We start from the raw sequence: 13,249 nt of genomic DNA on the forward strand, positions 1-13,249 counted from the left end.
TTGAAAGATTGACGGTTGTCCGTTCTTTGTGGGACGAGACCGAGATGGAACAGAGGAGCCCAGGGACCTACCTGACGAGGGTGTCTGTGTAGTCCTTCAAAGAACGGAGATCTGTGGTCGTGGTGCGGTGATCGGCCAGAGCCCTAAGGTCTCCATCACCCCTGTCAAGAGCGTCTTCAACTCGATACCTCAGCCCAGCCCATCTACCGTAGGTTTCCTACCGAATATTTGATCTCGTTGAGAAAATAAGGAAACTGCCGCTTAAAACGGTTACATGATCACATTGTTTCACCTAAAAATGGCCATGCATATGTACCCTACAACTGCAAATATCATATTGCATAAATATTTATATATTTAAGAACTTGAAATAATGCTTATATATCAATGGAACGGCCCTGCAAACCGAAATATTGAAAATTAAATCATTAAAAAAACAAAGCATTATTTAATGCCTAAAAATAAGCGGCCTATGGAGAGCTTTCCTCATTTACCCTGCACTTGAGTTCTATAGCTTCATGCTCTCTCAGCAAGGCCTCCGCCTGGTCCGTCGTTGTGCCGATACTGGTCTCGGCCAAAAGGGTCTGTCCAGCCGAGACCAACCACTTCCCTATGTCGTTCATCTCTGATTCCAGGTCTCGAACCTGCAAGGGGTACAGAGACGGTAGAGAAACGAAACAGGTTTTGACAAGGTATGTGAAATAGGAAGATACACAGCACATACCTGCCTTATAACTAGAAAAAATGCACCATATTGCAATAAATCAACCATTTTAAAAACGAAAAACTCCTCCACGGAGAGAAAAACTTGGCGTATAGTAAACACCTTGAAATCCTATCGAATATGAAGTCATTAAATATCCTATTAAGACGTTAATGGATCCTCTCTGTTCCTCTCACCTGCATGTAGGTATCCAAAGCCGTGTTCAGCCTTCTCCAACAGGCTTCGACGGCAGTTGTCAGCAGGTGGAGGTCATGCAACATTGCCCTCACCCTGGATGCAGCTTCGGCAGCGTCCCCTTGCCCTTCGCACACCCGAAACCCTGACTCCTCGTCCATCTCGAGAACCTTCAGGACCTCCTGACCTGGAATATTAACGATAATCTGCGTCACAACGGGATAAACTAGCGTCAACGTTTCAAAAGCAGTTTTATCAATGCCTAAGTAATATCTTTTGACGGCAAAACTCACACATCGTGAGTTAATATACATTCACGAATTTCACGAATAAACAAACTGTTATGATATTGTCACGATACAATAAAAGCAAACTGAAAGTTTTATTTTTGAATAAGCAGACATTTTCAGTGCATTTAATGTCTGGTAATATTTCTCAATGACAATGCTATTCGAAAATTAACACAGAAACTGTTAAACAAAAAGAAAAAGATCTTATATTAATACTCCAACCAAACACACACGAAAAAATTCACTAATTCTCAAATCTGACCTCAGTGGAAAAAAGAAAAAAAAAACTGGGCAAATTGAACTCAAATTAACAGCTGGCTGCAATAATAACACCCTGATCAACAGCCACGTCACTCACCCATGTTGAAGATGAGGGCGGGTCTGGCGGTGATTGTGTTGTAGGTGTTGGTATTGACGGAGAGGAGGTCGTGGAGCGTGGAAGCCCTACTGCACGGTTCCTCCCGACGCAGCTCCGCCTGGAGGCTCTCGAGGTCCCTCCGAGCGCGCTCGCACTCATCCACGAATTCTTCATACGCCTGTTGATGACATATACTCGAATAATTAAAACGTCATTTCTTCCCCCAAACTGCTGAAATAATTATGATGAGGGCAGATAATAAGGTAATTGTGATGGAAATGGCTGTCATAATATAGATATGAAAAAACGGGATGAAATAATTATACGTCCCAAAGAAAGCAGTTTATTTAATTTTACATTGCCTTATAAGAAAGCCGTATATACTTTACCATTATAAAGACGATGGCATTCAACATTACTGTCATCACTAACAGAAATAAGATGGCGATGATGATGTCGGAAAGGTAAAAATTAACGTAAGTTCAATGTCTGTAAAAATCTGACAATTTATAATGCATTAAAACCAAAGAAGGGAAAATCTGATGGAAAATCATGAACGATAATGATGGTAATTATGATGACTTCACTGTACGAAATAATTGAGTAAATAAGGTAAGGAAACAAAATATAACGTGAACACATAAAAAAAATTCGAATGATTATAGTGCCACAGGATTCATTATTGGCACCACATACTATTCACAATTGTACAGATTCATTTACATATTTCACGTCAGAATAAATACACATTGTATAAAATTGTTAATTACTTGGCTGTTAAACGGATCTATAAAAACTGAATTATGAAAAACGAACGTGAAATTCTGAAAATCTAACCGTTTATCACTTTTAAACAATTCGTACTTACTAACACATGCGAAAACTCATTATCCTAACTAATAACACTTGACTGATATACAGATTCATAAAAACTGAGTAAACAGAACGTAAAAATAAATCCGGATATAACAAATTCCAATTAGTCACATATTTACCAGTGCAACCCTGAAGTGAAGTTAACAATATCTTTAAAATAAATACATACACAGAGCTTTGGAGAGCCTATGACACTCATTACTTCTGGAAAAGTGCAGTCATTCTCAGCCCTGACTTTAGTATTTCGCAGAAAACAAAAAGGCCTCGATTTTATCGCACCTTAGAAAGTAAGAAGCTCTTTCAATACCTTGGCTTCCCGATTCCCTTCGCCGTGGCAATGAAACCTCTTAAGGGAACCTTGTTACTATTTAAGCAGTGCTTATTTCAACAAACGGGCAACCCCAGTAACCTCCGACTTTGTAAACATATTTAGAAGTTCTATTTCGAGACTGGGAAAGTCAATGGGTGGGGGGCGGGGGGAAGGGTGGAATATTCTTGGTTTAGTCTTTGGTCAGAATTTATAAGCAGCGTCGTCAACATAACTACGGTTCTTCGAAAATCGGTTTTCTCAACAGACTTCTTAGTCTAGTCTTACGTTCTTTCATTCAAAAATAAACAAAACAGAAGACTACATCCAAAATTTTTCAGTGTCGATCAATAACCTTTCAAAACTTTTTCATACATAGTCTATCTCTCTCTATTAACAAGTTTACGAAAACTTATAAATCATTGAGCACGGTTAAAATCAACTCTCTCTCTCTCTCTCTCTCTCTCTCTCTCTCTCTCTCTCTCTCTGAAAAAATTCTTAATTCAGCAAGCTCTCTCTCTCTCTCTCTCTCGCTCCCTCCTCTCTCTCTCATTAACAATTTCTCTAAATAAGTCTTTAAAACTTCTAGGAAAACTTAAATCACTGGACACCATTAAAAACTCTCTCTCTCTCTCTCTCTCTCTCTCTCTCTCTCTGCTCTCTCTCTCTCTCTCGTCTCTCTCTCGTTATTGAAACATCTCAAATAAGTCTTTTTAAAACTTCTAAGAAAACTTAAATCACTGGACATGATTAAAAACTCTCTCTCTCTCTCTCTCTCTCTCCAAAAATTAAAAAATCTTTATTGAGCAATCGCTCTCTCAAATTTTGTTCATTAAGCAATTCTCGTCTCTCTCTGCTCTCTCTCTCTCTTCTCTCTCTCTCTCAGGCTCTCTCTCTCTCTCTCTCTCTCACCTTTCGTGTTTTCAACCAAGCTTGATGGTCGTACTCCAAGGTCCCTCCTAGTTCTATCGGAAGCTGCGACAACTCCATGTATTTGGTCAGTTTGCTCACGCTCACGTATATGGGCTGCAATATATGAAAAACTTTTAAACAAAATTTCCGTCTAGGTTACAAACAAAAGAAATCATGAATTAGTAATATATAATACACACACACACACACACACACACACACACACACACACACTATATATATTATATATATATATATATATATATATATATATATATATCAGTAGATGTAAGGTGAAGGATAAATCTTTATTCCTTTTCTAAGAGTGACTTTATTATTACTACAGCGTTTTAAGACGTAACATTCTCATTTTCTAGCCATAAAACCATATCAAAATTATAGGTCAATCTCCTAACGAACAATACTTAGCAATCTTAGAATCACTCTTCATTAAACGACTCGTTCCAGAGATAAAGCCAGTCTTCCTCAACATCTCTGGATCTCTCGTGAGTTTGAGTCGAAGCTGAAACCGGCCCGAATTGTCAACTTGGTCTGTGCCTTCAGCATCTTATGGTAATCACTTCCTTCTATTTTTTGTACTTGTCGTTAGTTATTATTTGATAACTTTTTTTAACCTTTATTTCTTATTCTGTGTTTGTTATTTCAACGTTTGTCTTCTTTTTATAGCTTGAAAATGGGACTTTTACATCTTGAAACGTTGCAGCAATAGTAAAGTACTTAGGAAGAAATAAAGGATTGATCCTTCCCCTTGCACCTACTGATATGTATTTATATATCATTATACGTATATATATATATATATATATATATATATATATATATATATATATATATATATAGATATATATATATATATATATGTTGTGTATTCATGTATGTAAATTATACATGTGTGTGCGCGCGCGCGCATTAGTGCACGTCACACGAACATCACACACGTAAATACAAACACCGTTTTATCTCCGAGGGTACGTTTCTTAGCACAGATTTGTAAAATTCAAATATACCCGAGATAATTCCAAAAGTAAATCTTACCCACCACGGCAACAATAAGGTAAACAGATGTGTCGGCGAAACGGAAATAATCCTAGAAATAATGAAAACCTGAAAAGTTGTCTTTCACTATCAAAAGGAAGGATGAAATCACAATAACTACGTAGGAATGTCTTCGTCTGCAGTTTAGGACATAGGTTTTGATAATCTTGACTATACAGCTTAGTATATGTGGAAACATGCCACATATTGTAGAGTTATGTCGTATTTGTCATAACTTGACTGGATGTCTGTAGATGTGGAATCATTTCTCATTTTCTAGAGCTTGGCATGATTGCGATAATTTGGCTAGGTATCTTGCATATGTGGAAACGTCTCATTATGTCGAACACGACATCCTATGTAGGAATTCCTAAGGTTACCGCCTCCCTTCTGCAATGCTTTCCGCCTTTTACATTTCATCCATTACTTTTCGTCTTTTCTCTCACAGCTGTCCAAACTTTAACTTCACCTTTCTCGAATTTCCATATCAAGTTTAAGAACAAGTTCATAAACGAGTTTTACCAGAATCTATGAATGTCATTCGGTAGTTTTTAGTCATAACCACAAAAACTAATATATTGTAGGGAGAACATGAGGAAAATTTGAAGGATCAATGCACAAAGGAATGCAGAGGAGGAAAGGTATTATCAATAAAAATTAAAATGAAAAATTATTATAAAATAATAGTGATAGGAAACCTAAAAACGCCATTACAATCATGCGTGTCCTACAGAAGGACATATTTAAGCATGTGTGTGGTACATACTTAACTTCTAACAATATCGTTATGCGTTACTGACAGAGACAAGTTTACACATATGCAAAATACACAGTTTATCACAAATCACGCTGCACTCTACAGAACGAAACGTGATTCCACACATACGTATAAGAGAACCAGTCAAGCTATCAAGACACATCTTGCTCTACAAAAACAGACAAGTTTCCAGATATACTAAGATATTCAATCAAGATTATTAAAATCCTGTCATGCTCTACAGATTAAGACATAGTTCCGCTTGCGCAAGATACCTAGTTAGGATGTCGTGCTCTACATAATGAGATACCTAGCCAAATTATCGCAATCATGCCAAGCTCTAGAAAAACATCTACAGACATCCAGTCAAGCTATGACAAATACGACATAACTCTACAAAATGTGACATGTATCCACATATACTAAGCTGAATAGTCAAAATTATCAAAACCTATGTCCTACACTGCAAAAGACATTCCTCATCATGTAAGGCATCAGATCAAGACATGACAACCAAGTCGTCTTCTACAGAATGAGACAAGTTTCCACTTATGTAAGATACCCTGTCAAAATATCACAATCACATCGTTCCCTATTCTCTACAGAGACAAGTTCCTACAAATTCAAGATGTCTAGTCAAGCTGACATTACAAAAACTTCAGTTATTGTGCTCAAACAGACACTTACTTCCACACGCACGTGAATGCCAGCCAGGATGACATGACAACATCATCCCTTTCAAGCCCCCGACAGAAATCAGTCATAAAATACTACGTACAACTGATCGGTAGACAATGAGTGCAGATGAAAAAGAAGAGGTTGCTGCTGATGACGAAGATGACTCTATAGAATGGTCAAATGCAACTTCCGCAACGAGGTTTTAATGTATAAGAAAAACAACTTGACTCCAAATGGGCTACTGCTCTTAATGTTTATCAGTAGGCATGTCAAGCATGCGTCTGCAACTCCTGAATATTCCTTGCATTATCCAAATTCAGGGCATTCAAACGCACATACTGCAAGAGCTTGGATTAGCACTGCAGACATGATTTTTTTTTAGAAGAAAATGGGGGACAGCCAACCATAGGTCCGGTGAAAACAAGAAAAAGGAAATAGTCGGACTCACCAAAAACAGAGTCATTAAGAAATCTCCAAAGCGTGGCAGAAGGAAGGAGTACGGACTTGAGTAATGTACAAAAAATATATATATAAAAAGTCTATAAATAAAAATACTTTAAACGTTAACTCAATCTCCATAAAGGTTTATATTGAAATGACATCCTTCTCACCCCTCAATTTAATCCATTACTTTTCGTTTGTATAACTCCCTTGATAAAATATTTTTAGAACTGAGAGCTGAAAAAACGAAGCACAAAGCGTACAGCATTTCCATATCTTGCCATTCATCTCACCGCAGATTAGGGAATCGCTTGACAAATTCATTTACAATTATATCAAGTTTGTCTTTCTCCGAGTTCTTTTCGTCAAATGCGAGTGGCTAACTGAACAAGGGACATTTCATCCGATAGGCCAGTTTTAATTTACCATACAATCTCTTGTACTCAAAAACAATATACAGAAATGAATAAAAAATATGTATTTGTTAAGTATGTAGTACTTATTGACCAGGAAGCCGCACTGAGAAATGCAGTCAAATATAATTAAACGATTTCTTAAATTCCCCCAAAAGATGGAAAAATGCATAATAGATGAAATATCATTCACATATTAGTCAAATTCTGGGTGCTTACTGACCAAGGGCTTGTATTGGCATACAACCATTTTATAATAACAGTTTTTCTACTAAAAATGTAAAAGTTATGTATCTATAAAACTTTCATCTATTCATGAAATAGGGGATGCACACTGAGAAGGACCCAGTGCTGGCCTTAGATCAACTTAATATACAAACAACTGCTTTTTAACAAAGCTTATATTGAGAAAAGACGTAAAAACGAAAGTATTCTCTGAAAGGGAGACAACCATTTTAATATAAATACGGCCTCTATTGTTGAAAAAGGCCAAATGAATAGAATACATTAAAAAATTTTATATCACCTGACCAAGAACCGGAGGTAATTATAAAATCAGTTCATAACAAATAATTCATATATACAAATGTACAACCCGCTGTAGACCCAACAAACGAATAAAATCACGTGACTTCCTCCCGTACCTGATTGTCCACCTCGCTCTTCCTACAGTCGACCCTCTGCTTGTCCCAGAAACCTTCGGGGCGGACCACGAAGAGGTGCCTGATGTAACCCAGTGTGGCCCTGATGGTGCTCACGGTAGGTTTTACGAGCCGGTAATGGCACACGCGAGCGTCCACGATAACAACCCATCCTCTCTCTCTCGAACTTACGCTGCAGAAGAGGGTGGAGGTTGGTTAGTGATTACAGGTAGAGTAAATAAAATGAAGGTCTGAAGATTTAGGGAATGAAGTTTCCTTAGAGGTTGCTTGTGAAGGAAACAAGCAGATCTGGCAGATTTTAGACGGGTGATTTCTACTGGATAAAATTCACAACACTGAATTGGCAGGCTATTTTTTTTAAAGTAATACGTTGCTGAATAGATAATATAAAAACAATTAAAAATAAGAGACACATTGCATAACTATAGAATGCAGTAAGAGGAAAACGACATTTCAAGTCATTCAAAATCTACCGGTAAATCCTGACCATAAAACATCGCCTAAAAGGTATCTAGACATTTAGTTTCTTCAGTTGGAATAGAGTTCCGATTTCCAAACGTTTTGCAAAAGGACCTTGATTTTACTATTTTTCATCAATGTTTAAACCATCAAAAGATACTCTACCAATTACCTAGGTATCGTTTTCAGGTACTTGACAGTGGCTGATATGCTCCCGACGTCATGACATGACGGGTCTTGGGGTAATGGAATGACCAGTATAGGGCCGCCCCCCGGGTCTCGTGATCCTGGGAGTATCGCCAAGCGACGCTCCAGTAACCCCTCCCACTCACTGCTTCCCATTTTCTGTTACATTTCTGAAAAAGAAAACGAATATTAGAAGGAGTAACTATTAAAGATATTATACAATAATCTACAACAGATAAAAATTAACAAAATACTAATAAAGGTGAAAACAACTGACTCGCCAAGACATGCATCCCAAAGTTGCGTTCTTAAATGGAGGTGCGTCCCTTAAATAGGACTGTAAGAAAATTAAACCGGCCCTTAAGTAGACAAAAAGTGTAAATGAGCTGAACTCGACAAGAAATGTAATTTACGTTCTTAATCATGACGTATTTTTTTTTTAGGTAGAACCGAAGGCGAAAACGTGAAAAAGTTTGGTTTCACAGTACTCGCATTCTCGTTCTCCATTAACATTACACCTTGACTACTGCACTGAAATAACTTAAATATTCAACTGTATAAGCAGAACACGCATAAAAGTCACGAGTGTTGCAGTCTTAGAAGTAAGGAAAGTTTTGGTTTTGTGATATTTATTATCAAAATAAGATTATTTTTTTTATTTAAGTGCAATTACTATTTCCAGTTAATATTAGAGATGTCAATGAAAACTAGGTGCATGACAATAATAAGATAAAAGGAAAATATGGAAACAGATGAACAGTCGATTACCCCTAAACCCAAAATTTAGTAAGCGGTTAAATTTAGTAGTATAAAAGCCCAATGAAATAATCTTGCTTAAACAATTAAACACTATAATTAATATAAAAACTATGGATTATTGTACACTCAAACCTCACAGGGTAAAGGACTATGCTGAGAGGTATCACGAGGCAAAATAATTAAAAAAACATTTCCATAGACAACTGACCATTACAAAACCTTCCTTCATTCTGATAATCTCTTGAAGCGAAACAAAACAAGTGGAGAGGTAAGCCGTGTATTCCGTAATGAGAGACTAAAATGGCAGTGAAGCCTTAAACAAATAGCCTGTAAACGTGAAAATAGAATGTTTAACATATGTGGAAATCTCTAAAAGAAAAGCCTATTCCCTCATTAACTCTACAAGGACGAACATAAGAGAGAAGTAAACAAAGTTAAGACGCCCTTTCAAATTATGTCTCAGTATTATGAGTTTTTTCATTGATGCTTACAGGCCTTCCGATGGTGCATGAGACCTATAGTCTTTCCCCACCGCAGTCTTGGTTTTAGAAAACGATACCAACTGTAAAGGATTTTTTTTTTTTTTTTTTTAATTTTGCAATATTTAAAAGAAAATCAACGAAACAAACTCCAAACGGATCACCAAAAATGAGAATGAGAAGACAGGAAAGGACTGCAATTTCTGGCCAAAGTATATGTAACTGCAGATTACTCTTGTGCGAAAAACAATTAGCTATAATTCGCCAAAGGAAAAACCTATTATCATGCTTGGAATTAAAATAAATGCATTTACTCTGAGAGAGAGAGAAGAGAGAGAGAGAGAGAGAGAGAGAGAAAAAGAAAGAGAGGAGATGAGATGAGAGAGAGAGAGAGAGAGAGCGATTCTCGTTTGTTCTGCGAGCAAATAAACCTTAAAATAAAAGAGGCAGATCTATAAGAGAGGCGATTATGCTTGGGAATTGCGTGACGTCTGGTCGTATGAGGTAACCCTCCAACATGATGGAATACCAATGTACTGCAACGTAGATTGAAGACTGAGCTGAGTAATGAGTATGTTCAGAGTGCTGTATACAAAATATATCTTATTTTTTTACCTACAAGCCTTTCTTCCCCTGAAGGGATGGTTCAAGAAAGTGATAACGTTTTGGTTCCAAGCAAGTATGTTTAGAAAGAGGTTGCTAGCCATTGCGTGACGTCGCGTCTCGGGTATTCAGAATTGTAAGCGCCGACGCCATCTGACATTTCCTTGAGTTCACCATACCAACTACCGGCTGGACCCAAAATTGATTCATTCCTCTGATCAGACGTCCAACGGCATAACGAGCGAATTATCTGGGTAACTTTTACATTGGAAGTACGCGTTAAAGAATTGGTTAAAAGAGAAAAATCAACAAATAGTTAACAGCCTTGATGAAAAACGTGTTGATTCAGCTTCAACAAATCTTTCCGTCCGGTACGAGAGTGTGTTTGTATTGTGTTTTACGTTGCGTGGAACCAGTGGTTATTCAGCAACGGGACCAACGGCTTTACGTGACTTCCGAACCACGTCGTGAGTGAACTTCTATCACCAGAAATACACATCTCTCACACCTCAATGGAATGCCCGAGAATCGAACTCGCGGCCACGGAAGTGGCAGGCCAAGATCATACCGATCACGCCACTGAGGCGCTATCTGCCACGAGAGAGAAAACTTGATCGTCGTAAACAAAGGAGGTTAATAAGGTATTATCACTGAAATGAATGTTCCACTGAGCATTAGTAAAGGTCTCCTATTTTACAATATCCACCAATTCTTTCCCTTCAAGACCAAGTTATAGAACATAAAATTTAGGTTATAGGCCAAGCACTGGGACCCACGAGGTCATTCAGCACTGAAAGGGAAACAGTGATAAGGTTTGAAAGGTGTAAAACGAGGAAAAACTCGCAGATGCACTATGAAATAATAGTTAGGAGAGGGTGGAAAGTAAGATGGAAGAGAATATGAACGGAGGTACACTAAAAAGAACGAAAGTGGGAAATACCCCCCTACGAGGAAGACCCAGTTATGGAACTCTCCTGTTTCGGTTCTTCCGTTCTTCCATCTTGGGTCTATCCTTATTGGGTCTATCGCTTCCTCCAAGTTTGAGCCGCACTCATTCTCCTCACATTTTTTTTTTTTTTTTTTTTTTTTGTTTCATTACAAAAAAGGTTATGGGAATTATATTTCCATTAGCTAGTTGAAGTTAAAGAGGACTATAAAAGAATGAGTTTATAATTGCTGTTTCCATTTAACTTAGCGGAGCGCAAGTCCAAATATGGTGACAGGTTGTATAGACACGATTCCATAATTGTTTCCATAATGACAGATTATACATCCAAAGCTGGCTAGTTATAATCATGAAATAAAAAAAAGGTCGAAACAATTTTGTTTGAAAATGAGATGGAAAATAAAAATTGGCCAATGTGAAAACAAGATTATGCCACCAAGGCAGTGGAAGGAAACCTTTAAAGCAACAAGAAAATGCAATCTCCCCCAAGGAAAAGAAATAAAATGCATTTTCTATAACTGCGTTAGAGAAACGTGAACCGAATATATACCTTGCTCTGCCCTCTCTCTCTCTCACAGTAATCATATCTATTTCACGGTCAGTTCTGAATTCTCTCCTTTTCCGAGTTTCCCGATTATATACAGGAGTGACAGGCGTCCCTCTCGATTTTCTCAGCACATAATTATTATTACTATTATTTCAATATATGAAACATATTCACATGGAACAAGCACACAGGCTAACGCTGCAGCAGTAACTGATCATGATACACAGCCATGGATTTTTCATCACCCTGGGGGAGACGCGAACCCGCAACATCTGAATGGCATGCCACAACGCTAATAACCATACCAGTAGACCGGATAAATGATAACATTAAAAACAATGATAGTAATAAACAGAGTATGATTTTAAAATCCGAAACATGAATAAAAAATGAAAGAATTGCATTTTGCCAAATTCTTCTCCAATGTAGCAAAACACAATCCCAGAAAACCTGATATCCCAAGAGCGTTAAATCTGGGCTACTAGGCATAACAGGTTGAGTACTAAGGCATTGACAACACGGAGTAGAACGTATGTGTACGTGTGTATGCGCATTGCTCATTCATCTGTACTACCACCTTACGTCAAGGAATGATAATCTTCTTAGATAATCAGAGAAACCTTAGCAAGTCCGAGCGAGAAGTTGAATTCCATTGTCTTGCAAGTTCTGGTGCACGCTGAGAAACAATGCTGGCGCCGGATGAGCCGGTGTCATCCGCATTCTACCTGACAGACTATAATTATGCGACTGCTTCGCTGTAGTGTAGGTTCGTATTTGTCAATAACGCTTAAACACGCTTCGCCAGCAAGATCTGAGCTCGATTTATGTTCTTTTCTTGATAAGTTCATTGTACTTTTGTTGACTGTAGCAAGGAATAATATAACTTTTGAGTCAGCCGACTATACGGTGAGCCGCAGTCAGCGTTAAAGGCATAGGAACTGGCAACATCATCCCAAAAGATTTGCTCAAAAATAGGTTAACACCACTTGAAGCCAACCCATCTAAGGACAAAATGCGCATGGATATATATATATATATATATATATATATATATATATATATATATATATATATATATATATATATACATATATATATATATTATAATATATATATATATATATATTATATATATATATATTAAACTAGGACATATCATAGAACGCTCGTTTTACGATACCTTTTATTCGGCAGGTCTTGCATCATCATTATTATTATTATCATCATCATCATCATCAGCATAATCGTGAGACAGGGATCAGGCATTAAAAACCTATTCATTTCCTTTTTTCAGATGTTTCTTGGTTTCGGAATAACTAACAAAGAGAGAGAGAGAGAGAGAGAGAGAGAGAGAGAGAGAGAGAGAGAGAGAGAGAGAGAGAGAGAGAGAGAGAGAATGGTCTTGCCCTGTTAGAAAAAGAATTGCCTCGAAGATGCATTTCCATCCTGATTTTATACAATATGAGAATAATGAACACTCAAGTCTGATTATATAATTTTTTTTGTCTCTCCGTCCATTCCGGCTACGACTCGTGAACATGCAAGCTAGATTTTAGGGAAAGATTCCATGCCCCTCAGTTTGAAAGCAGAGAGAGAGAGAGAGAGAGAGAGAGAGAGAGAGA

The 13,249-nt window shown here is 37.5% G+C and overlaps 1 protein-coding gene across 1 annotated transcript in view; it reads right to left on the reverse strand.

The window, feature by feature from the left end:
• The window catches only part of LOC135215411 (titin-like), a 499,003-nt gene that overhangs the window by 380,862 nt on the left and 104,892 nt on the right, over positions 1 to 13,249 (reverse strand). Inside the window, 7 exon segments of the mRNA XM_064250021.1 lie at positions 72 to 217; positions 495 to 644; positions 901 to 1,085; positions 1,547 to 1,724; positions 3,642 to 3,755; positions 7,631 to 7,820; positions 8,280 to 8,463. Of these exon segments, the coding sequence (XP_064106091.1) occupies positions 72 to 217; positions 495 to 644; positions 901 to 1,085; positions 1,547 to 1,724; positions 3,642 to 3,755; positions 7,631 to 7,820; positions 8,280 to 8,449 (1,133 nt within the window). The 5' untranslated portion in view covers positions 8,450 to 8,463.

This window comes from Macrobrachium nipponense, chromosome 19, assembly GCF_015104395.2.
Source record: "Macrobrachium nipponense isolate FS-2020 chromosome 19, ASM1510439v2, whole genome shotgun sequence".
Classification (NCBI taxonomy): domain Eukaryota; kingdom Metazoa; phylum Arthropoda; class Malacostraca; order Decapoda; family Palaemonidae; genus Macrobrachium; species Macrobrachium nipponense.